Consider the following 27626-nt stretch of genomic DNA (forward strand, 5'->3'; position numbering starts at 1 on the left):
TGCGTTCATAATGGACTTTATTTATACACATAATGCATGTGATGCTGCAGAAACAAACAAACAAGTTTGGACAGATTGTAAAAATGAGCTTGTGTAAAAAAAGAGACACAGTCTGTCTCTTTCCTGATATGTCTTCAGCATAGCCATCCATGTTGCTGTCTAAACAAGATTCAGGAAATTGTGTTAGCTGCAGCTGTCCTCACTGGGAATGTTTTGGGGGTCCCTCAAATCCCCCTCCAGTCCTTCCCTCTTTCCTGTTCTCTCCTATTTTTTTGCAAAAAAAGTCTCTTTAAAGTCCAATGTCCTCATTTGGAAGGACACAGCTGGATGTCTTTAAGCTAAATTGAAGGGAACAAATGAGCATAAGAAGAAACGTTTTTTGGTGCACCCCCTCTTCTGCAGACCAGAGGAAGTCATCATTGAAGTAAGGACCACCGTGGCTGGGGTGGGGAAGGGTGGGGGTACCTCACACAAATGGTTCCTCGGTTTCTCTTTCCTCATCTGATTGGTCGACCTGGTGATTCTGCTGCAAAAGAAGGGCCTGGTTGTCCAGGCACATCCTCAGTTTGTCTTCGGTTAACGTCAGGCGCTCTTCAAGGACGGCAACAGTCTAAGAGACAAACAACAACAATTTAGATGTATTCAGTGGTCAGTGTTATGGAGTTACAACACCACAATTGTGTGATATGTTTTGTTTTTAAAAGGTTATGTTAAGACAAAAAAGGCCAAGTTTGTGTGTTTTTACCAACCAAAATGATTCCGACGAACCCAAACATTAAGCTTTGCATGCAAATACTTCTGTAACTCCACTCCTAGACACAAATTCCGGCGACCGGCCAATCAAATCAGAGGATTGGAACTTTTGTTGATTAAAGAAAATAAAGAACTCAACGGCGAAAATGACATACAAGTAGCTCACCTGGGTCAAAATGTCTAGCTGCTGTACAATGTTCTCAAGAGTGCTGGTAAGGTTAGATGGGATGCCAGAGCGCTTCTCTAATGAGGTCATCGTGCCATGTGCAAAACTTTCTTCATCTTCTCCGTCCTCTTCCTCTCTGTGTTGCGTCCGAGTCCGAGCTGGACCGAAACCGATACCTGAGCTACGTTGATCTCTGCAACTGGTTGTCCCGGTGTCATGGTCTCTTACATCCTGAGAAATAAGAAAAACATTGAAAAAGATAGTGGGTACAAAAGAATATGCATACAGATTATGTGTTTCTATATAGAGACACTTACTTATTTCTGCAGAACACAACCGATAATCAATCATTTCATAAATATCGGGCTAGGTGAATTCAATATGGCCGCATTTGGTAAATCTATACTCAGTTTGTTTTGGATATAGATTATGTGTTCTTTCTAGAGACATTGGCGAAACACCTAGAGACACATGCAAACATAAAAATCTAGAACAAAATCAATAACCAATAACACAACCGATAATCAATCATTTCATAAATATCTGGCTAGGTGAATTCAATATTATCATATGGCAGCATTTGGTACATTTATATGCAGTGTAGTGTTGATATGGATTATGTGTTCTTTCTACGGACAGTACATGCAAACATAAAAATCTGATTTCTTTCTGTGGAACACAACCGATAACCGATAATCAATAATTTAATAAATATCGGGACAGGTGAATTCAACATTATGGCAGCGTTTGGTAAATGTATCTTCACTTTAGTGTGGATATGGATTAGTTTTTCTTTCTAGGGTCCGTACATGCAAGCATAAAAATGTGACTTTTTTCTGATGAATACAACCGATAACCGATAATCAATAATTTAATAAAATCAGGACAGGTGAATTCAATATTGTGGCAGTATATTGTAAATGTATACCTAGTTTAGTGTTTAATAAATAACCCAGACATTTTTCTGACTGATTGCAAAATCCTCCTAGCAAGAAAATATTCTAATAAAACTCCAATTTTCCATAATAAAACGCAATAGATGCCTACAATCCATCTATGGGGCCCTGACCCCTCCATACAGACAACCAAAATATTGACCCGCTCCAACCCACAGACACAGAGAAAAGGCGAGGGTCATACATTCCTGCCCTAGCGCAGGAAGAAAATCGATTGCAGCCCCTCGCTTCCTGTGCAGTGTCCAGACTTCAAAGCTCAGGACTGGGAGACAGCATCGTGGCCTTGTAAGGGAGGGGAGCAGATGAGGGGAGGAGGTGAACAAAGCTGTCAGTGTGTGCAAGGGCCAATTCTGGGGTCCTCCGGCACCCACCGACAACATCTGGGGAACATCTGCTAGCCTCATTTACATGCTTCATGCTCAGACTCGCTCACACTGCGCGCTCTGAATTTTGTATCTTCTTCCGTTTATGTTGTTCTGCCCTCTTTTTTCTTTAATGCTTCCTTTAGCATAGGAAATCCATATGAAATCATGCAGAAAAGTTGAGGATTAGGGAGCTTGCTTAGGTGCCAATCAAATGTTCATCTACGGGGGCTTTTGAAATGGTTGGGAAATGACCGTGAAACAGAACCGGAGAATTTGGAAAGGTCAAATTTGACCCTGTGTATCTAACTCATTGACATCAAGCCTAGGTTATACAAAAACAAGCCGGTTTCTGTGTGGCACGAGCCAATGATGACTGACCTCTTCACCAGTTTCCATGGCGACAAGGTACCGGGTTGCTTCCAAGTCTGAGAGAGTTACAACCACATTCCGTTACCTAAGAGACAGTCTAAACAATAGGTGAAAGGAAAAAAAAGTTTGAAGTCTCTCCCTGGCTGGTTTTCAAATGGCAAATGAGAGAAAAAAGCAGTTTGCACCTTATTAACAATGGTTGTGTACAGTGTGTGCACTTAGTTCACGGAGTCTGAAGTGGGCACAGGTGGGCCATTACAGTTTGAACGTATTCATCCAGCTCCGAGGCCAAAACTATGGTTTACGGCTGTTTGGATATAATTTATGTCAACAAGATGGCTGGCCGCTAAACAGGTACTTCACCGGGCCATTGGGAATATTTATGAGCTCCCTCAACAACACACAAAAGGCTGACTACCCTTTGAAATATCGCTCCGTTCTTCATTGAACACCCGGGAATGGAGCATAATGATTGGATACTCAAAAAGATCAGAGCGACCCAAGTCGTGTCCACTCGTACTCATTGAGAAAGACAAGGAAGACACCCTTTAATTTGCTTGTTAACCCTCACAAAGGATAAAATTAGACAAATGCCAGTGCGGTTGTAAGAAATGTCCTAATAAAGTCATGAACAGGGGCGAAAACAAAGTCCCAGCAGGTTATCCTTTTCTTTGGAAAAGTCATATGATCCATCCCGGCAGTCCAAATATACACCCCACTCACGTCTAACATACCGCTGACTGATCTAATCTCGTGTTGGAAGAAAATATTTCCGTGTCACACCATGATTGCATGTAATGCTATTAAAGTGAGCCCTTCCAGTACAAGGAAGCCTTTATTAAAAATCAAAGGCATTAACTCTTTTGACCTCCTAGCCTCCTCATACCCTCATCCTTTGCTAATATGTCAATTTTCGACTCTTTCTCCATCTATCTTCTCTTTAAAAGCGTTTTGAAGATCAGAGGCTGTGTGTGAAGTATCTACTAAAGGCTGGCTAATGGGGTTTAAGCTAGTATCTGGCCTCGGTCACTGGACGGATTAAGTTTCATATTAGCGAGCACGTGTCCTATACTTCCTGCACTACTCACGGGAATCATATTGCGTTAGGAGGAAGGATCAGATTAACCCGCTTATTTTCATTCACATAAGCTCTATAGAGACTTATTTTTGAGACCAGAAAATGTTCATTTACAGCATGATATTCGACTTACTTTTACTTTACTATAAAATCTATCATTTACTCACGCTCATGTCATTCAAAGTCTGTATGACTATCTTTCTTCAACAGAACACAAAAGAAGATATTTTGAAGAATGACGGTAACCAAACAACATTAGACCCCATCGACTTCTGTTGTATGGGAACAAAACCATTGGGACATTTCCAAAAAATAATCTTCTTTTAAGACTCACATACAAGTTTTGAATGACATAAGGGTGAATATACGACAACAGAATTTTTATTTTGGGGAAACTGAAAACCAAATCCACCGCAGTTTGGGTAAGACAACACTGCTATGTAACATGATTATGTTTGTCCACGTCCTACTTCGGCCATTACCATGTCAGCTATATTTACAAGCCCTTTTTTTACGACGCGGGTGTAGTTGACCCTCTCTTGCTGGCTGGCCCAGTGGAAAAGTGAAACCAACACTTGTCATGTTGAATGTAGGCCACATCCTGTCAGGGGACCAGGACCCACAGCTGTCTAGGGCACCATGTACTTCAGACAGAAGATGATAATATGTGCAAAGAGGTTCCGTTCTTCATTTGGAGCTCAGGCTTTAAACAGTTCTTTGTCCCTAAATAAGTAACACACAATACGGCGCAACAAACACACACACAGGCACGTATGCACAAGCCCTGAACCTAGTCTTCAGAAGCACAGCCGCTTGGTTATTTTTTCAGATGAAAAGAAATAAACACAAAGCTGGAATATCGGAGATGGCACCCTCACGCTATGGCGGGGGAAGCAGACGCTTCCTTTTTCCCACCCTGTCTGTTGCTCTTATGCGGTACGCTCGCCCACACGCCTGCTTCGGTGTAGATTAATATCAGTTTCCAGAGACAAAGCAAAACGGCACCATTTTTGCAACAAGCTTTGTGACTAAGTAGTTATGTCACATTTCGATTGTGGATGAAGTGCATGCCCTCATCAAGAACGGCACGTAACCAAACAGAGCAATGAACCCGCAGACCAGTGTCGGTATCCTCTCCCTGAGCTCTAAGGAGAATAGATAAACGTCTTATAGCGACCGGTGACCTGAAACTGAAATTAAAGGGCCACAGGATATGATATAACTCTCTTATGCAAAGCAGTCTGTAATGACAAACCAGACTTTATCAATCTGGAACGAAGGAATGGATTAAAAATACAAAAGGGCAGAATTATATCATTAGTGGAGTCTTTATATTATTTCATATTTAAAGAATTCAACTGCTGGATCAGGATCAAATGCCCTTGTGTGAGAAAGAAAAGGGATCTGTATATTGGTGAAGCTTCACTGTGACCCAATTCCTATCGGAGGCACAATTTCAGATCCCACATATTGGATGAGTCATCAGGCACGATAACAAACACACATATGCAGGTATACCTACGTTGCACCTAATGGCCCAAAATTGGGGCAAACCGGTTAATCACAAAGTTCGTGGTACAAACATCAATTTTTCTGAAATCTGTCCCAGGTGGATGACGAGTGTAGAAGGGGTCTTAAACCGTTGACTCAAACCACACCCAAAGCCAAAAGATGTATGATTTGCACTGGGGTTCACACCAAAAATGACATCCAAAGTCAATGCAAAGATGCGAATAGATGCGAGCACCCAGCAGGCGATGCGAAAGCCGCTAATCGGATGTCGCGATTGCTATGAAAAAATTCAACTCAAGCTAGAAATTTGTGCAAAGAGCTCATTGAAACCTACTGTTTTACGGGTCTGGACTTGTGAAGATTTCCACATCACTCGCGCGAAAATAACAAACTTTTCCCAAGAGCAATAAAGAGCTTGGAACACCATCAGATCTGCACAATTAATCTCATTTTAATCGCGATTTAATCGCATCCCACGATTAACTAAACGTAACTGTTCATTTTATTATGTTAATAACAGGTGAAATGATACATACGGATGATACATAAAGTATAGTTACGCAAAGTTCAACGGAGGCCGATTATAACGTATTAATTGGCTGTAAAGTGAAAAAGTTTAACTGATAGAATAATTGTGATTATTAATCGTGATTATTTTACACATTATCTTGTCTCATTTTTAGTACAAAGACTATTATGTCCATTATTTAGAAAATATAATAGAAAACAATTTGACTAAAATTCTGGTGTGAAGACCAATACTAGTCAAAACCCAAAACATTATAGCAAAAGCAAGCCAAGACAGTTCATCATGAATTTCAACTAACCTAAGCCTGGCATTATCAACATTCTCAAAAGCGCTTTAAAGACTAACAAACAATCGAACATTAGGTCATAAATATTTTGTTGCTTTGTTTCTTAGAGAAAAAGAAAAGGTACAGTACCCATCAAGTCAATCATTTCCTCATCCAGCACATTCTAGTGCATACAAAGTCCTCCATTCATGTCTATTCGAGAGCTTATGACTCACGATGCTCGGAAAAGTCGTGAAGGAAAAACAAAGCATTAAATAACCTAGCAAGAACAACCAAAGTTTGTCGCGTGCACATTTTGTCTGGGACGTGGAGTCTTTTGTTATTATTTGCACCCTGTTGCCTGGAATACTGACAAGGTTAAACATACAGGCTGGATTGTAGGTGGTGGTAGTGGTGACATCTTAGGATGTGTAGGAGGAAATTTAGCCCTTCAAAACCTGGCAAATATGAGTCACTGAGAGAAAACTGAAGGTTGAGTCTTAAAAGTGCTGATTATGTGCTATTGTTGTAATTCGAACATAAAAACAGGATCAGAAGTTTACTCTCCTGAGGTAAAACGCCACCGTTTATATAGGAGACAAAAATATGGACCCTAAAACAACATGGCTGGACTGCACCGTGCTACAGAAATAAATCTGATGCTTGTGTTGCGAATTTGCATGTTGTGAACATGATTTCGAGAACGATAAACACGGATGACTCAAATAATAATGATATGATTGCAGGTCACAAGTCAGAACACCTCTTGTATTTGTACAACATCCCTGTATGACACACCATGACCAATATCCTTGTGTTATGTTATGTTTTGTTTACTGTTCATACGTGACCCTGCCCATTTTCAAGTCATATTTTGTGGTGAACTGTTTGTTACATAAAATGATTGTACAACATGTAAAGAATGTTGTGTGAAAAATACAACATTGATATGAAGACGTGTCAAAGATTGAAATCAATGTTAAGGAATCCAGTATTTTTTGCACATATTTAACAATAATAATAAAATGTAATGTCAATAAAAACATATGTTTCAGTATTTACTATATTATAAATTAATATCTGAGTTCTCTATCATATCATTTACAGCAATACACAATTTAGTTCTGACTGTAGCTTGAATTTAACAGTAAGTCCCACATATTTATTGTAGTGTAAAAATACACAAAATATGCATGCACTGCCATTAAAAAGTTTAGGGTAAACTGAAATTATGTTAACATTCTAAATTCATTTAATCTAAAACGAAAATTGTATTTAAAGGTCCAGAGTGTAATTTTGCGAGGATCTATAGACAGAAATTGAATATAGTACATACTTATGTCTTGAGAGGGATATAAAGACCTTACACAATGAAGCGATATTTTTTTATTATCTTAGAATGATCCATTTCTATCTACATACACCACGGGTCCCCTTACATGGAATTCGCCATGTTGTTTCTACAGAAGCCTTAAATGGACAAACTGCTCTACAGAGCGCGCTTCGTAAATACGTTATCTCCTTCGGAAAGAGACGAAATCCTGACTACATCTTGGCTGTATATTATATTGACTATATCAATGAATGAGTGACCCTAAACCTTTGAATGGTAGTGTAAATAATGTATGCATAGAATCCAGATTTTAGACGTAGATGACTGAGACGGCCATAACATTTTATCACAAGACAATAAAATCTAGAGGAACAATAAAACTACCAAAATAATTACGGCCAAAACAAAAGTAAACTATTCTTATAAAATCTGATTCACTTAAAGATAAAACGAAAGGGAAGATATTTACAATGAGAAGACGGGGGAAAGGTAGCCTTAGCCCAGAGTCTAAACTCCTAAAGCATGGCAGAAAAAAAACGAAAAATCTTGGCTGGCTCAGGTTGGCTCATGGAATACCGCTCGTAGCAGATACAAATTGACGCTCGCCGTGGCAGCCATAATGTTTCAGAGCAGGAAACCATTAACATGGCATTACGTGGCGGATGGAGGGCAGGAAATTAAATTCGGCTGTCTTTGAGTAACTGATGTCACAGTCCTCCCCGTGGGTAACTGATTATTACTGCCTTCCGTTGGCTAAGAGTGCCATGGGTGGGGGTCATGCAGGGATGGAGAAAATAAACAGTTACAGAGGGATAAGAGAAATACTACAATTCAGTAAAAAGAATTTTGTCTGTGGCCGAGTGGTAAACAGATGTATGAAGGTTACACGATTAATCGAATGCACAATCACTTCATTTATCATTTACATGCATATGCATGTACATCTATTGACCATATTAGCAACAAAAAAGTAATAAAGTTAATAATTTGTGTAAATGTATAAATGGTATAAAAACTCCTATAGTGTATTCTATTAAAAAAACTAAATGTTTAAAGCAACTTCGCAAAGGTGAATGACCTCATGTGATCTACTTCACAGCAGCACTTCCACACAACATACCGAGGAACAGAAGCCAGACTGCAAACCACACTAACAAAAAAAACAGGTTACAAGCAAACACATGCTGATAACCACAGCACATATCCGCTTGGCTGCATAAGCAACGTGAGGAAAAGGCACCAAAGTCCAACAGCTCCGGAAATCCAGAAGTGCAATAAAAAACTGTCCGTCCATCACATGCTGAAGCATCGTGCTTATCTTGGCTTTAATGCACAACCCTACTGATCTTACAGCCAATGATTAACACCAGGGTCAACAGCACACCGACTGTAAAAGCTTTGCTATCAGTAAAGCATATCACGCAGCCAGCTGACACCTCATTGAGACGTGTTGAATCCAACCCCCATCCACAAACTGTTCACACCATGAGAGCGAGAGACCACATCCTCTCCTTTCTGTTGCTTCACAATCAAATACTCTTTTATGTGTGGGACAAAAAGAGAGATAAGAAAGAACGCTGCACAAGGTTAAACGGGAACATGATGTTCTACCATGTGTTGGAAAAACGGTGCATGAAAATTGTATACGTGTGGCAATGCTTCTGCAAAATCTTAAGTGGTAACAGAGGGTGATTCAATGCGTTATAGCAATGTAATGTTAAACGTAAATAAAACGTGTCGAAAAAAGAGGGTTACAGGCTTATATCGCTGATGTCCTTCTGAATTTTTTTTCCCGTAAATCGTATTAGTAACCCTTTATGTTTGTCGCTGGGTTTTCCAAATATCTAACCAATACAAAGTATTAAAAAGTGCTTGTTAACAATGACAACACAGTGTTTGATCATTTAAAAAGTACAACGTTTTATCAGTTTTCTGAATAACAGCGAATTTGGACATCCGAGGTTTAGGGAGGACAACGACAATATGCGATGCTTGTCAGACTAATGGTTCATGTAATTACATGGTTTTATTTAAATTGCCTGTAACAGCAGACTCCCAGGAGGCCTCAAAGTTAACATTTGCCATAACCAAATGATTGTTTTTACTCAATTTGGCGAGTAAATAAAATCACCGGCTGGTAACGCCATTATAGGAACGACGACATGATTTGCGGGATGAAATGTAAGAATAACAGCCTGGTCCTAGCCTGGGTCAAAGACATCAATTGTATACTAAAACGTTATTGTCTTGCCCATTACTTAACTCCTTTTAACTAAGTGGGATAAAATGAATAATAAATGTAAATAATAAACCACTAAAAAACAAATAAAGCGGACAAAATTAGCTTTAAATTGTTAAATTGAACTGTTGCAGGGAAAAGTTATAAAAGCAAGACATTTATTAAAAAAATTTTTTTTTCAATTTAATTAATTTGATTACATTTTTTTGTTCATTTTATTTTTTAATTAAAATAAAATGTATATTTTATTTGATAAAACTTGTGGATTGTACAAATGCAGTTGCAAATCATTGTTATTAAGTGATATGTATCCACCTTATTCTCTCTATTTCAGTCCTTGCCATCACCAATGTTCCTTGATTTATTCTAAGAGCCATCAGCACTTTCTTCTCTCTTTTCCTCTTTCTCTATCACCACTTCTGTTTTAATTTGCAACTCTCTTGCTCGACATCATCCGTGCGCAGCTGTGGTTATGATAGAGCCAAAGAAAATAATGGAGGAGTGGGACATTGTCTGAAATGACCTGGTCCACAGCCCTCGGACTGACACTGAATTGATCCAAACATGTGTTAATTGCACAAGAACATTGAGATGAGCGAGGCACGACTCACGTTCACGAGTGCCTGATGAAATGAGGCGTCGATGACACCTAAGCTGCTGTCAGATGTTCTTTTCGCAAGATCTGATTTTCTGTGAAGCAGACTGCAATTGCTCAAGACTGTATAATGGAAATGAATGTTAGATCTTTCGCCATTTCTGGGATGATTTGGAGGAAAATCTGATTGTGTATCTGAATACGATACAGGATTCTAATGGATGGATTTAAAAGGATGGTTAATCCATAATTAAATTCCTAATTTAAAGGGACAGTTCACCTAAAAATGAAAATTCGTTCATCATTTAGTAATCCTTATGTCATTCCAAACCTGTATACGTTTCTTATGCAAAACACTAAAAGAAGATATTTTGAAGAATGCAGTAAACCAAACAACACAGGCACCTATTGACTTCCATTGTATGGAATAAAACCACAGAGACCGTTCTCAAAATATCTTTCATGTTTCACCGAAGAGTCGTGTACAGGATTTTATTTTTGGGGTAACCAAGTCATCCTTTCAAAGCTAATTAGTTATAGAGTTTGTTGTAAACTTTGTGAATTATTGCCTGTAGTATTGACAGCATGCCACAAATAATCAGAAAATCACCATAAATGTTTCAACTTTAAAGGAATGTTTTCATTCCTTTCTCACCTGCTTGTTTTTCCTGTTCCTTGCCGAGTCTAATACTGGCAGACGGACCAGAGTCTGTTGTGCGTCTTTCCGTATCATTAACCTATTTTAAATCCGCTTTCAAAGATTTATGCACTTTTTTTACATTCTTTACCCTTCTCCGCAACACAAGCCAAATGACGCACGCAGCTGGCGTGGAAGTAAATCATTTCCGCATTAAGAGTGCTTAATACACAAAACAAAATAAGTAGAAGTGGCTGGGATTTGAAAACTCGAAAATGCACCACACAGCAATAACGCAGGTGTAAAAGTGTGTTGTTTTTTGTGTATAAACACATGCATATGCTATACAAGATTTCACATGAATGGTGACTATGTAGTGACTGATCATGTTGTTAATAAAGGTGCATCACAATTTAGCTCAATACATCTTTGGACTTAAGCGGATGTACACATACACGAGTATCTGTCGTTTTCTGACTATAAAATTGTGTAAGTCTGTCTCTCTATTCCCAATATAAACCTGCAGCACAACAGCCAAAAGCCCAGGCAGAGCGAAAGTTCAGCCGCTTGACTGACAGGCGCAGCAGCAGGTGGCGTGGGGTCCAGCTGCGGTTTTGCCCTTCACCGAGCTACGCCAGGGAGTCTCAGCCCCAGCATGCCGCCTCCCAACTCTGCCATTACTCCCTAAACTAGACAGACAGAACCTTCACGATGCTTTCAAATCAACCCAAAAGCTATAGGGGCCGGTGACACAGCTGTGCGGCTTCAACCTGTTCTTTTCAGCCATCGAGGAACGATGTTCTTTTCCAAAACCTAGTGAGAATCTTAATTACTGTCTCTTTAGATAATATATAGCAGACTTCATTGTATATATCTTACAGGACGCCAAACCCAGAATGCACTGCAACTTAACAAGACTGACTTGGCAGATTAAATTATGCATTATTTTCTTTAATAGTGTATACACAAACCAAATCACTTTACCCAATATGTGTCTGCTATGTATTCTTATGGTTATTAAAGGAACAGATCACCCAAAAATGAAAATTCGGTCATCATTTACACACCCTCAAGTTGTTTCGACCCTGTATACATTTCTTTGTTGATGAACACAGAGAAAGATATTTTGAAAAATGTCAGTAACCAAAAAGTTCTAGCGCACTATCCACTATGATGGTCAATGGTGCCCCAGAACTGTGTAGTTACCCGCATTCTTTAAAATAGACCATTTTCAGTTCAACAGAATAAAGACATTGATATAGTTATGAATCAACTTGAGGGTGAGCAAAGGATGACAGAAATTTCCTTTTTGGGAGAACTTTCCCTTTAAAGTATTCGCCATTAGCCTGCATTAGCACTACCTCTATCAAATGCAATCCGATCTGTTGCTTCATACACAAAGTTCAAAACGTGACGCCAGGTTTTGGAACAGAGATTCTCTTTTCACACAACATCTCTCTAGAGCTTCGCTGCTTGAGAAATAGCACTGAGGCGCATGTGAAGGGTACGATATCAACAGCGGGGAGTCTCGGAATAGTGTCAGCGTGTGAAAAGGCCACAGGCTCTTGAACACGGCATATCCGTAGGTCAAGCATGTAAAGCAGAATATCAAGGTTCCCCTGCGCTTCCTCTCATTCGATCTGATGCCAAAGGCAGCAGATTAGAGCAAGTAACTTCCTGCTGCTCAAAATAGGCATGACATCTGAAATTCAGATTGTGAAAGAAAGACAACATGAGCACTCTTTTGGTGTTAGCTGACCTTGAACTTGTTCTTGAATCTATGTATATGTATTTCTTTTTCACGTACATACATTGAGACACAAATATTTTTCTAAGTTAAATACACACATACATTTATATAACTGAAATTTGTAAGTGTTATTCGAGTTTGAAACCTCCGATCTGGGATATACAATATGGACATTCGGCCGACTTGCGCTTTTCAGTTTGAACTAAATCAGCAAGCAACGGCCCCTAGCACTCATGTGTCGCTTGTTATAAAGAGCCTATCTGTCTGACTGTAAGCTAATGCAAGGTGTTGCTCACAACACATGGCCAAGATCAACAGACAGCAAAATCTTTTCATTCTAGCGCAAGCCGATTAGACCAACACAGGTAAATCACGGCGTTTTTAGCCTGCTTCTTGGTAAGTTCCCACGATTTGATTCCTAGGAAAACATAAAGCTTTATCTAAAGGCCTGAGCATTCCGTTATGTTAAAAGATAAAAAGCTAATCTCGTATTTTAATGGTTTACAGTTTCAAGTTAAGCCGGGATAAACAAGGCCATTTATTCATAATAAAAAAATAAACCATAGCGGATTCTGTTGACTAATGCCAATGTGAACACCTAAAAGCAAGAGTCTGGGCTTCATCAATGTGCGTTTCATTGGATTGAACCCACAACCTTCTAATGAAGCTTTCAACCAATTGAACTACAGAAGCCTTAAACATCATCATCAACCTGTTAAAGTAATAGTTCGCCAAAAAAAGACAATTCTGTCATCATTTATTCATTATCTCGTCATTTCAAACCTTAATGACTTTCTTTCTTCTGCAGAACACAAAAGAAGATATTTGGAACAAAGTTGGTAACCGAACAGCACTGAAACCCATTCACTTCTATTGTATTGATTTTAACACAAAAACCAATGCAAGTGAATGGAGTCCAGACATCTTTTTTTTATACATCTTCTTTTGTGTTCTGCGGAAGGAAGGAAGTCATACAGGTTGGAAATGACAAAAGGGTGAGTAAATGATGACAGATTTTTTTTGGGTGAACTATCAGTTAACTTCCTACTAGGGCAGTCAAACGATTGATCGTGATTATATATATATATTAGTGGTGGGCATAGATTAATTTTTTTAATCTAGATTAATCTAGATTAATTCCAAAATTAATCTAGATTAATCTAGATTAAAATGGCTCATTTGAATTCTGCCGAAGGCATTCAGAATATGTGTGCTACCCAAATAATGACTAAAAGTAAGTCTTTGAGAACGGGTTTCTCAAGCCAGGTGGCACATTAGACCAGGGGCTCATCTCCTGTTTCCAAAATGCATCACAAACTGCTTGAGAAAGTTGTTCTACTATGATAATTGGTGATGAAAATTAAATTATGTTCAATAAGATGAACTTGTGTTTACTTCCGCATTAGCTAAGGTATGATTTCTGTTTAGGTAGTACTTGAGACTGGAAGAGCTCCTACAGTACATGTACATTTAGTCATTTAGCAGACGCTTTTATCCAAAGTGACTTACAAAGAGTGAGGGAGCAACAAGCGATATGTCATACAGGAGCCATAATACATTAGATCTCAATACAAAGTTACTGGTTTCAACTAAAGCTAGACCAGTACCTGTTGAGAGAAAGTGTTTTTTTTAAACCAATTCCGCATTGCACAAGGTGCAAACAACCTTATTCTTGTCGATGTTTCTATTGGGAAGCTTCTTAAAAATTAATATTCCCTGAAGCAAACCCGGCGGCTTCATAGCTGCATCCATGTTAGCACGTCACGTTTGATGCGGTAATTTCACAGTAACGTTATGTTGTGTTCAGACCAAACGCGAATGGCGCGTCAAGCGCGAGTGATTTATATGTTAATGCAAAGAGCCAATAGACCTACTTGCTGCGCGAATCGCGCGAATGAAGCTCTGGTTATGAGATGATGAGGCGGCTTCTGCTTCCGCGAATGACACGAATCACGCGAGTTGAAAAATCTCGTTCTCGCCCCGTACAGTGCAGTTAAGCTGGTATACATCCGCGCTAAAATATCAAGGTGAAAGTCATCATAGCTTGCGTAGTATAGACCCAGCTCCCAACCCAACTTTGAGAATAGATTAACGACGACATTTTTTTTAACGCGCGATAATAGTCTCACTGCGTTAACGCCGTTAACGGCCCACCACTAATATATATATATATATATATATATATATATATATATATATATATATATATTGACCAGTAATTTAAATTATACATAAATGTTTATTCTTTTTTATATTTTCTTAAATATATGCATGTTTGTGCATGTTTTTGTAACTACAAAATGAATATGCACAGTACACAGACATAATATGTAAACACAAACTTTTGTTCTGGTTGCAAATACTTAGACCAAAAATGACCAGCGCCATCTGAAACAGGATGAAATCCTATCAGCGTTGAGAATGTTAAACATCGCACTTCTGATCAGACTGCAGTGTGCTTTGCTTTCGGGCATGACTAAATAGACAGCTGACTCTTCTCCACACATACAGAAGGAGTGAAACCGGAAGAGTTTTGGACATCTCTGGTGTATCATCCCCACATGCATCTTGAAAGGTGTGAAACTATTGGCCAATTTTATCGCGAGCCAAAATAACACTGGGATCCGCTTCCCATGGCTGCCATCATCATTAGGTAGAAGGGAACGGTAAGGCACGTACAGAATCCGACACCTGACCCTATTCCTGTCATTGCCGGGTCAAGAGGAAGGATGGAAACGATTATCTACAGTAGGACAGGCAGATGTTTTCCTGCAATGGTTTGGAAAAAATGTAAAAGTACTTTGGCGAGTAAACATCTAGAGACGTTAACTTTCTTGTGGGTTGGGCTGATGTCAAGATGATCTTCTAAATGAGAAAATGAGAGTCCTATTACTGTGATTCAACCTACACCAAAGGCTATTTAAGACAAGAAAAAGATGTGGGATACAACAAAGAGTGGCCATAAAACAACTTTCATTATTTTAATCTTGGACTTAAGACAATGACCTGCCACAATACAGAGCACAAGAAGAACAACACCAGACTCAAAGTGCTCTCAACAATACAGCAATTTCAAATTCAAAGCGGTATTCTGTTCTTCCTGTGGTATTTGATTCAACAAGGATCCCCACCGGGTGACAAACCTCCATAACGACTTCACTTACTTGGGGTCAGAACCTGGGGGGATGCCCCTGTCTTAACCCTAGCATTGGTTTGGCTATGCTCTCGAACACCTGTTTTTTTCCCAAAAAGGTGATGCAACATAGTAGGGTCATTCAGTTAGTTGGGTTACTCAAGACACTGGGCGTGTGTTTGGGGGTGTCAGCTTTCCAAAATCCTCAGAGAACATTACAGAACATACGGGGAGGGGCGTCCTGTAATTTGATTCTGGTGAATCTCATTGATCCATGCAAAATCAAGAACATCAGCAAAGCGCTTGGCTTGTTACCAGTGTTTCCTAACTAACTGTCCTCGCATGAGATCTGTAAAAAGCATAAAGCGGGGAGAGAGAGAGAGACGGAGAGAGAGAGAGACAGAGAGAGAGACAGAGACACAGAGAGAGACAGAGAGACACAGAGAGAGACAGAGAGAGCGAGAGATAGACAGAGAGACACAGAGAGAGCGAGAGAGGGAGAGACAGAGAGCGACACAGAGAGAGACACAGAGAGAGAGATGAATGTAGTCTCCATGGAAGATGTGAGGGAAGCGGAGGTGAAGCAAGTAACCAATTTTCCCCCCATCAGCGGTGCAGGTTTCTATAAATACGATCAAGCAATGGGCAATGAAGAAAGCATAATGAGATTTCAGAGATCCGTGAAGTTGAATATCATCGCCCAAGAGAGTTTGTTATGAGCCAGTGGTTCAAAAGTTTCTAAGAATAGATACAAATCTATTCTTGGGAATTAATTTTGTGTGTTTGTAAATAGTTAAATATACTACATTTCTATTCCTTCCACCAATCGCCAAACCACATGCACAGGATTGTGGGATATCTAGGCTATCAAGGACAATCCATGCCTTTAAAAACACATGCATGCACATCTGAGGTTAACCTGAATGTGGACATGCTTTGATTTCCTTCCTACATTCATATGTTATCTATGAAGGGCAGCATTTTTCAGCTTTTGGACAAAGTCTCTGTTCTGATGTAGGGCAGGCTGTATTCCTCAGCTGCACCGCAGCTGTTCAGTGAGTTTGTTTTGTGCTGTAGGCTACCTGAATAAATGAATAATCATATCAAAGAACAGAAAACGACAGTCCAGAAAATCATTAGGTAATTAAAAAAAGCAAAGAGGAAATGAAAGTGTGATCGATATGATTATGGAAAGCTCAGTGCAGTGTAGGTTGACATGAGTTTGTTAAACTCTGGGTTATTTCTCGGGTTGTGGAGGTTTCTCTCAGTTATGTGCTAAGTGATCGAGCTTCCGGCACGATGGAAATAAGCCTCACACTGATAATATATCTCCTGCCTCTCTGTGATAAGAGAGCTACCATTATGTCAATAAATGATAAATATATATATATATCATATATATATTTTTACTGCACTGCAATGGACAGGTCACCCAAAAATGAAAATTAATTTACTCATTTTGATGTCATTCCAAACACATCAAACTGCCCGTCCCAAATAAAGTCACCACCTGGGCAGTGCTATGATCTGGGGTTGCTGTAGTTGGTCAGATCTAGGTTCAAGCAACGTAGCGTGCCCAAAGAATGAGGTCAGCTGACTACCTGAATATAGCGAATGACCAGGTTATTCCATCAATAGATTTTTTTCTTCCCTAATGTCATGGGCCTATTCCAAGATGACAATGGCAACATTCATCCGGCTCAAATTGTGAAAGAGTGGTTCAGGGAGCATGAGACATCCTTTTCACAAATGGATTGTCCACTTCTTAACCTTGTTGAGTATCTTTAATACATGCTGAAAAAGACTTTGCGCAGCGTTCCGCCTCTCCCAACATCAATACAAGATCTTAGCAAAAATGAATGCAACTCTGAACGAGAATATATGTTGTGACATTGCAGAAGCTTATCGAAAGGATGCCACATCGAATGCGTGCCCTGTTCAAAGCTAAAGGTGGTCCAACAAAATATAAGAGTGTGTGACTTTTTTGGGACGGGCAGTGTAACTTTCTTACTTAAACAGAACACAAAAGAAGATATATTGAGGAACATTGACAACCGAACAATATTGGCCCCCATTAAATTCCGTTGTATGGTCATATTCGGGTTTTCAATGACACGAGGGTGAATAAATGATGAAATTGATTTTATTTTAGAGTAAACAAAAATCTTGAAGAGGTGCTGTGGAAACGTATACATACAGCATCCATATTAAGCACATGACTACAGGATATAATGATTTGTCACCAAAAATATACAGTCGATGTTTAAAATTAAAAAAGACCAAGAAACAACAACAAAAGAACACCTAATCCCTTACTGTACAACAAAATTAGATTTACATTAACATTACATTTTTACATTCGCTTTTTTAACCAGTGTTATTCCTTTACATTACGGCTTGCTATGAGCCATATGAACAACAAAACAAGTCCTTTACAGGCATCGGAAACCAATCTAGGTAAACTCACAAATATGCGGAAACAAGAGAATCACTGTGTGGGATTTAATTGAAGTTAAACCCCATTGCTACACAAATGCCGGATAATCTGCTTTCAAACTCGGTAATACCAAATCGCTTGCAAAGTAGCCGTGGGAAACTGCAAAGGAAAAGGAGTTCTTCGCTAATTGTGACCTAGCCGGACAAGAGGAATGTTACCAATTTAACCCCCAAAATTTCCTCAAAACATTTTTTCATCTTTAAAAGTTTGTGTATCCTGGTCCACGACATAACAGTTAAAGATGAAAACTGCCACTTTTGTATAAAGTCTCTAAATAATTATATCTTCCATTAAAAAGGAAACGGAAAAACACTTCAGCAAAATGTATTTCAAGCTGTTAAAGGGGTTAAGAGGTGATGTGTACACAGACATTAAGGCACTTTCAGATAAGAACTGCGTTGACCTCAATCTCCTGACACTGCATATTTGCAGAGTGTTGGAGATAGATGCGAACGGCGCGGTTGGCGCAGTCGACTGCTCTCGTTCGCACAAGGAGGCCCTGTGAGGAATGTGGAGCTTTACAGTTAAGTGCACTTTAGCTGGGCCTTGCCTCCATTCAAAGTTCCTGTCAAAGCCCTATTCTCAGTTCAGCCCAAAGATCTGCCTTCATCTTCAAGGGAGTGGGTTTGAGAGAACAGGATGAGTAATGCTAAAACATTTCCCAGAGGCAAGGAAGAATGCGGCGACTTGCGCAGGGTTAAGCTCGTAAAGCCCGGACAGGTCGGCAGAAAGGCGCCTGATAGCCCTCGCGGGCTTGCGGATGAAGGTGGATGGTGGGGCTAAGGCGGGGGGACGTGCGGAGTGGGACGTGGGGGAATGGAGGTTCAAAGGGTCACGGACATTCCCCGTGCGTTTCATTGTGAGCTGTTGAAGCCAGCTGACGCCAAACAGGCAACAGTGGTGCTGTCGGCGTGCGTGTGGTGTTTGTGGTAGAGAAAAGAAAACAGGGGTCGAAGTGGTGGCGTGATGGTGGGAGGGCCACAGTTTGAGACTTTGGAAAAACAAACGGTTGAGGCGCAAGAATAAAAACTAATGGGTTAATCTAGAAGTTAACAGCCAAAAGGATTTTATTGCACCTTCCTTTTTCTTTTAACCAGTACGAGTATTGTTTGTGGAATACAAAATAAGATGTTTGGTGCTTTACGCAGGTTTCTTTCATACAATGAAGGTGAACTCCAAAGCTCCAAAAAGGCTCTTGGAGACTTGGACTGATTTTATGATGCTCTTCAAGCCCAAGTATTTTGAGAGGGATATATTAGCTCATCTTGCTTGACAGCTGTCACCATTTATTTTCATAAAAGAAAGTGATACAGGTTTTGAAGCACAAGAAGATGAGCAAAACTTATTTTTGAGCATATTTTTCTTTTAAAGTGATGACTATGATGGAGACTGGAGTGAGATGTGAGAAAGAGAGCGCTGGCGTAGTAACAGAAATGAATAACTTCCTAACAGGTGGGCCGGGGGGATGCGACTGACCCCCTAACCCTAACCAGCATTGAATTTCAGCTGTAGCTCCGAAACCCATGACCCTCATGTAATTTAGCTTCAGAGGAAGTACATTTGTTTTATTACTTTGTTCTTTTTAAATACTCGTGCCAATAAACATGTTTACATTCTTATTGTTAAGCTAAGACAATATTTTCCAAAAACCCAACCCCAAACGTACCTCTTCGAAAAGAAATAGTTGATAAAACCAATTCTCAGAGTACGCGTGGGTTGATTTTGTTTAGTTCAAAGTTGTTTTTGAGCTTTAAAAAGGGCTAGTTGTTTCCGTCAGTAAAAAGCTATGTTTTGATAGCTCATCCTACGCAGTTCACAGAGGCCCTTCCACCCTCCGTTCTCACTACGATAAAAATAACTCGCACAGGTGAAGAGGAAAGCGAGGGAAAATGGAGCATCAAAAGCGAGAGAAATAAATCACGACCGATGCATGCTGCACCTCTCTTTGAAAGCGCCGGGTCATGGAGAACCGACCCGTTGTTATTAATTGGCATGTTTTTCAGATATTCTGCAAAGGTCATAACAACGATGTTAAAAAACATGTACACAAACAAACCCTTTTGCTCTCGACAGGAATTCAAAAGGATCAAATACGTTTGTCAATTGTGGCGAACAGAAGAATAAATGTGTCATAGCATTCTTTTCCATGTCTGGAAAACTCATTTAAAGCTCAAGTGTTGCATTTTTTATTAAGTAGCATTAAACGGAATTGTAAAAATAACAAAATGTGTTTAATTAGTGGCTCTTCTCTTCTCATCTATTTGATGTTTTATTATGTCTGTAGCACAATTGGTACAGGATGAGTTACATGTCAAAGTTAAATAGAATTAGGAATTTGAGCAAAACCCAAATCCAAAGTATTAACAAAACTAATAGCCGTACAATAACTTGGATATTTTTACCTCATAAAAAATGGTGAAGAACACAAAGAAGACAGATGTTCTCTAGTAACCAAACAACTTTGGCTCAATTGACTTCCATGTTGTGGACACAAAGCCACATTTCTTAAATATCTTCTTTAGTGCTCCACAGAAAAAAAAAAGAGTAATATATAGGTTTGAATGACATGAGGATAAAAAAACAGTGACAGAATTTTGTTTTTGAGTGAACTATTCTTTTAAGCAACCCTTCTGTAAACATTCATTCACAGCGTCTTTGAGGTGTCCCTGTTACCTGAAAAACTCCAGGCGTACTATTTTTAGAATCAATGTCAACTAACTGTCAGCGTATTTTAAGCTATGCCCATCCGAGCCATTGTATACCCTTGAGAACGCTCACAGATAAAGAGAAAATGTCAGGTTGGAAAAGAAAAACAGACCCTGAGCCAGATTTTGATAAGGTCCTTTCAACTCTACCCTCAACGTGACGGTGCTTTATTTTGACAGGTACTTGAAATGAGATCTGGACTGTTTGGGAACCATCTGCTTTAATGAAGGAAGTGAGATCAGCCATTAAGTTAAAGTGCTTGTGTGATTCAACGGATGGAACGGCTCTATTCTAGGAGAGGGGTCAATAGCCTTCGGTGGAAGTCGGAAGACTGAGGAGCCACGGATATGAAATCCAGACAAACGGGAAGCGAGATAAAAGGCGAAGAGAGACAGTCAAAAAACGGAGTGTTTAATGGTGGAGTGAGAAAGGAAGACGGACAATGGCAGATATACGGACGCTCTGATCTAGAGGTGCGTGCCGAGCCCTGGGTGTGTCCTGTGCTGAATAAGTCATGAACCCGTCTTGGTTCCTGCGTGTTTGATTTGTAAGCGCCTGCTTGTCCGGTGTATCGTGCTGACGTCATCAGATCCTGCCGGAGGTCTATAGGACGGTCCAGCTGATTATGCGATTGACAAGACACCACATAGACTTTACACTTTCTGTCTCAGTTTGCTCTTTTAGGACATGGCAGAAGAGGTGCGAATCATGCCGATTCCACCCGCTGTTATAACAAAAGAACAGTCGCAATAACACAACACAATCGCTGTGAATAACGGTTACATAACCATAACACATATTTTCAACACTTCGCACCTTGTCATTTGATAATTGTAAGTGGTGTGTTTCATAACAAATTTACAAAGGTAAAACTATAATAATACTAAACAAAAACTTAAAGGGACAGTTCACCAAAAAATGTATCGCCATCAGACAACGCCGAACCCTTAAAGGGATCATTTATTTGTATTATTTTATTCCACCGCGTGACACTCAAAACGTGTACATGACTTTCTTCTGTGGAACACTGAAACTATTTTGAGAAATGTGATTTTGGGTCCATACAATGGAAGTCAATGGTGTGCAATGTTGTTTAGGTACCAACATTCTTCAAAATATCTTCTTTTGTGTTCTGTGGAAAAAAAAGGTCATAAAGGTTTGGTGTGAGTCAATGATGAAAGATTTATCATTTCTAGGTGAACGATCCCTTTACAGTTCTTTAAAGAATACAGCCTGAATCTACTTCCTGTTGGTATCTGCGTTTCATCCATTCAGCACGACAATTCACTCTCTCCCTGTAAGGCTATCTTTCTCAAAGCTCTCCCAGTGGAAAGTAAACCTTCCTCTGGGCTATTCTATCTTTAGCGATTAACTTCCGTCCTGTCAAGTCTTGTCACTGGAGCCGCTGGCGGGCCTTCAAGCTGGTATCCACACCTCGTGGCCACCCAATCTCCTGCTCTTTACCACATAGGAAGATGCTCTTTGGCTGCTTCCCGTCTGTCACCGCTACAATCAACCTTCAGCAACATAACACCAGGTATGGCGCATACATTTACAGACAATCTAAGCACACACAAAGTTATAGCATCCTACAAATAGGTACGCCAAGAAGCAACAATTTCACATTATAGAGATGTCGATAGAGAGGCAAAAGTTACAGTGTGATGTTTAAACGAGTTCAGTGATGAAATGTTTTCTGAGTTTGGTTTATCTGGTCTGTGGTTCTATTGATGCCATTTGATGTTCCCCATTGCATGGAAGCATTCAGATCTAATGCACCAGAGTCAACAACATCAGTGATGCTGCGGAGACTTACATTGAAGACTCTCATTGCACACACACACAAACACGAGCTGAACTGATTCCAAAAAGAGTCAGTCAGGAGGAAGTGATGGCAGGATGCATCAAACAAAAAGGCGCCACGGGTCATACTTCTCTCTGCCTTCCACTTCCTCCTGTCTCTCTCCCACGCACACAAGGCAGAACGAGGAAATTCTGCCCTGAGAGACTGATATTGTAGGGTTTCCCTGTCAAACAGGTCGAATCCAAGAGGGCATCCTAGATCTGACTGAACCCACCTTGAAAAAATATAAATGTTTATTCCTGTATCTAAGGTATTTAGCTTCACCAACAAACAGAACAAATTTTACAGAGAGGGAATGCAGAGTAGAAAGATCTTACGCAAAGTCATAGTGTGGAAGAGTCTATTATTAGTCTATAGCTCAGTGGCAAAGTGAGGTCACATCTGAGCCCAGTTTTAGGCACGTGCCTGTGTGTGTCTGGTGTGTTTAAGCATTCACGCTCGGGCTGCTCCACACAGCCAGAACCCGAGCCGTTGTACAAAGAGAAAAGAGAGAGGAAGAGAGGGAGCCAGAGAAAGAGACTTCCTGTGTGCAGTCTCGCAGCATTTCCTCAATCTGCCTGTGAAGGAGAAAGCGCAGCGGTTTGCGCAGAAGCAAGAAGACATTCCCGTGACTTGGATGATCGGATCAAAGCGGGGCACAGTAAATAAGAAAGGCTTAGAGAGTTGCCTGCCACAGCTAGCACAGACAATCATGTCATGATGAATTTATAAAACTTGTAGATAGAGAAAATTGCTGTTTTTTTGTCAGCCTCACTGTTATAACAGTGGGATTCATAGGTCTGAGACCATTTGATTCTGCATTTTTATAATAAAAATAACCGTTACAAGCATAATCATTTAGGAAGCCGAATTTCATTCATTTGCATAAATTTAATGATTTCTCATTATATGAGGTGTTCCTCTTTTGATAAATGAAAGCATGGATACAAACTGGGACACACCTTTGTGAAACCCGATATTGGTGATATCAGGATGATATAATGATATGCTTAATATTAACTAAATAACTTAATAAGAATGCTTTAAAGAGCATCATTAGTCAACAGAAGCAAAATATCTGCTCGTTCTTAGAATTTGTTAATAGCAAAATTGTGCTTTATGAATATATATAAATAGTTACATTATAAATGTATAATCACCTGCATGTCTTATCAATATTTTTTATATATCCTAAAACGTTGATTGCATTCAGGTTTAAAGGAAGAAAAATTGCAGATATTTAATGTCATCCAAACATTGTTATAAAACCCACTATAGATTAAAAAAAGTTAGGAATAGAAATATGTTGAAAAGATCAAGCCCTACACATTTCTGTTAAAAGAACATTTGTGATCAAATAAAGCTGTGACTATCTAAGGAAAAAACTGCAACAAAGTGTCATAAGCTGGTCATAAGCTGGTCTATGTTTCCCCCTTGTGGTGGAACTTCACAAGTCAAACTAAAACCTCCACTCAAACTAAAACCTGCAGCAAACACTTTTAACAAACCGTACCTTTGTTTTATAGCTATACCTACAAACCGCCCTCAAAGCCCAACCTGACTATGATGAAAGATTCAATCATCAGGCATCATCTAACAGAAGACTAGTTCTTTCAAAGAACCAACTGATTATCCCTGCTGTCAAGTATAAAATAATCTGTTTAATACAGTTATATGTCCATGTGTGAACAACTACTAGTCAACCAACAGTATAAAAAGCAGATGCCCTCCAGCCAAATAATCCCTGTAAATGTGAACGCCACCTACCTAGCCTGTTTTCCACAACACTTCACAAAAGGAGTCTGAAGTTTCAGGCTTTAAAGATTTTAAACTGAAGGATTATATCTTACCAAAGTGGAGAAAAGAACTCGTCCCACTTCGACTACCCGAGGATCACCAGACTGTGTATCAGCAACAATGGGATTAATCTGGAGGGAAAATAAACTGCGTTTACATCTCACAATCTTGAGGATTTATATCACACTGTATTGAACTCTGATGAGAGTTTGAAAAGGCTTGGGAAAAAGTAGGTATTGTAATGCCAATGCATTTGCATGCTCTTACCTCTATCGTGCCATTCTGAGCCTGGTGTTGGTGTGATGATCGAGGGTAGATGTCCGTCAGGTGTGGAGGTGGATCTGGAGTGACCCGTTTGCTGTGCCTGCTTAACAAGTCTCTGTAGTTCAGTGAATCAAAGTTGGTCTTCCACATCAGGACCTGAAACCCAAACAATGTGTATGAGTGACGTTAACCTCATGGTTATGAGATTGTAAAACATCATAAGTACCTGCGAGTCAGCCCCTCCTGAAGCAAAGTGATCTCCCTCTCGAGAAAATGCTACAGTCAACACTGGACCCTGAAAGCAAAAAAGCTTTTACACTAAGAGCCGGCTATAAACAACAGGTGTATGTGCTTAGTACATTATTACTTATTTTCTTATGTACCTGCTATGTACTAATTTTTTACAAAAAAAGTTATAAATTCCAAAAGCGACACCTTGTGGCCGTGAAGCGTGTAGATGAGTCTTCCTTCCAACAGGTCCAAGATCTTTACTGTCCTGTCATTGGAAGCACTGATCAGATAGTTTCCCGATGGGTGGAAGGAAAAATTGTTGATGCCGGCACTATGAACTGCAAAATAAAGAGTGAATGCAAGAGTTTAAAAAACAGCAATAAGTTCTTGTGGGTCAATGTTTGTGATACAAAACCCACTCCATTACCTTTGTAATGCTGTATTAACTTGTTTGTACGAATATCCCAGATTTTTAATGTGCTGTCCGCATCTGATGATGCTATGCAGGTGCCACTGGCATTAAAATCCACAAAAGTTGCTGACCTAAAATGTAAATTTACAAAAAAATAAATAACAACAGTGCAAACTTGAAGAGAACCCTAAGTTTTAATTTATTTTGGAGTAAACATTTAAAGGGATAGAAGGACCAACGATGCTACATTAATTCTCACCCGCCATAATCTGTGAAAATGTTTATACATTGACGTGCAGCTGTATCCCAAAGGCGAACAGTCCTGTCATCACCGCAGGATGCAATAAGACGGCCATCTGGTGAAAATCTAACCGGGATGGACACATTGGCCGTGACAGAAATGTAAATTTGTCAAAAATATTTTTTTGGCAATATTGATATAAAAAATTTACAAACCACCCTGCTTTTACAATTGCTTTGAGCAGATAGATCACACACATATTCTTTTACCTCGCACAGCGCACCCAGTTTGTGTGTCGGTTGAGAGAATAGAGAAATTTCCTTCTTTCAACACCCCATACTTTCACAGTCTTATCGTCCGAGGCAGTGACCAGCCGTTGGCCATCGCTAGAAAAATGAACGCTTCGAACGCTCGCCGTGTGAGCTTTCAACACAGTTGACTCTCCTTTTCTGTAAAGCATAGAAATAACACTTTATACCTTTAACCCTGGACTTCGAAGCAAAAGAAACACCGGTTGTTACTCACATGTTAGGTGTCCACAGGCGAACTGTTTGATCTCTGGATGATGATGCCACTAAAGAACCTCCCGGAGAAAAATGAACTCCTGTTATAATGTCTGTGTGCCCCACAAACCTGAACGCTCTGGATTTAGGTGTGAGGTTCCAGATCATCACGTTCTTGTCAAAGGACCCAGTAGCTGCAAGAGAAATATGTGGTTAAGGTGGGATGTCCTTGGACCAAAAAGAGGAGAGGATTAGAGGTGACATACCAAGCTGTTTATTATTGGGACTGAAGTCAGCACAGGTCACAACATCTTTATGGCCTTTAAAATTTCTTTCAAGGGTTGGATCCTCCTGTAAGGCAAAACAGAAAATTGCATAACAAGTTCCAGATTACAAACATCTTTTTGGGGCATCAATACCAACCCTTACCAACTTTCAATTCATTTACATTTAGTCATTTAGCAGACGCTTTTATCAAAAGCGAATTACAATTCCAGAAATAGAATCTGACACAAAGGTAACGCTAATGATAATAATCATATTCACTTTCCATGATATTAACATGTGACAAAGTACTTTACAGTTAAAATTCTATACCTATGTTATCATGTCCAAAAACGTTTTTAAAAACGTTTTGCTAAAGTAACGTTAGCGCATTGCTAATGAAAAACATTTAAGTCATCATCATCGTACTCATAATCGAATTAGAAAGCAAATCACACTTACACGTTTTTACTATTTATAATAAATATGTGTAATCTACATGACGTTAACGTTACACATCTAAAGACACAACTTTCTCACAGCACAATCACAAATATCTAACGGAAAATAGCTAGCTAAAACATAAAACATACTTGTGCACTTTAGTGTCTTTACACTGTGTACTTACCATTACAGAAGCCATTATTTAGGTAAAACTCATAAAAATCTTGCATTTGAAACTATTTGTTCTCGCTGTTAAAAGTAAACAAGTGAAACGCCTTCGAGCCACTTCCCATGTCTCAAACCAGCCGCGGTTTATCTAGACCTGAAAAATCAAACCCGGAATCATCGATACAGCGTATCGTCACAATCGAGCAAACAAAGTCAACAAAAAAAATGTGTATATTCAAAATATATAAACAAATGCATTAATAATACGACTGTTACTTGATCAAGATACATAAACAAGTCACAAATTAAAGTGAAAAGATGATTCACTCATGGCGGATTGGGATTAGATCTAAAATTGCAACCTTGTTTTGAAAAGATTATAATGTCTGAACAGTGAATAGCTCATAGCCTATAGTCAAATATTATATTTCCATTTTTAAATAAAACGATCCACAAAACAAGAGCTGCGGAAGCAATGAATAAGTAAACGCGGCCTAACCGGCTTCTTCTGTCACTCCAAAGGAGCAACAGGTGGGCTAAACCAGCGTTGGATGTGAACTCGTTGCCTAGCAACAA

General features: G+C 39.5%; 1 protein-coding gene across 4 annotated transcripts; it reads right to left on the minus strand.

The window, feature by feature from the left end:
* On the minus strand, positions 1-27626 carry poc1b (POC1 centriolar protein B). Of its 4 annotated transcripts, none has more exons than XM_056739810.1 (13): positions 27550-27626; positions 27067-27204; positions 26441-26525; positions 26197-26368; positions 25941-26120; positions 25690-25797; positions 25446-25561; positions 25223-25356; positions 25014-25082; positions 24791-24943; positions 24577-24654; positions 920-1150; positions 1-610 (listed from the first exon to the last, which is right to left on the minus strand). In XM_056739810.1, exons 2-13 carry the CDS (start codon positions 27079-27081, stop codon positions 467-469), a joined length of 1485 nt encoding a protein of 494 aa, XP_056595788.1. In that variant the 5' UTR covers positions 27082-27204; positions 27550-27626; the 3' UTR covers positions 1-466. The 4 variants fall into 4 exon arrangements, with proteins under 4 accessions (XP_056595788.1, XP_056595790.1, XP_056595789.1 ...); XM_056739812.1 differs by having other exon boundaries at positions 1-264; positions 466-610; positions 27067-27607; XM_056739811.1 differs by having other exon boundaries at positions 1-338; positions 466-610; positions 27067-27607.

This window comes from Triplophysa dalaica, chromosome 24, assembly GCF_015846415.1.
Source record: "Triplophysa dalaica isolate WHDGS20190420 chromosome 24, ASM1584641v1, whole genome shotgun sequence".
NCBI classification, from domain to species: domain Eukaryota; kingdom Metazoa; phylum Chordata; class Actinopteri; order Cypriniformes; family Nemacheilidae; genus Triplophysa; species Triplophysa dalaica.

Excerpts from the sequence above, each read along its gene's own strand:
- poc1b (XM_056739810.1), bottom strand. Across the intron at positions 25,357-25,445 it reads GTTAATACAGCATTACAAAG|TTCATAGTGCCGGCATCAAC; the intron begins GTAATGGAGTGG and ends TTTATTTTGCAG. Across the intron at positions 24,655-24,790 it reads CTCAGAATGGCACGATAGAG|ATTAATCCCATTGTTGCTGA; the intron begins GTAAGAGCATGC and ends TTTTCCCTCCAG.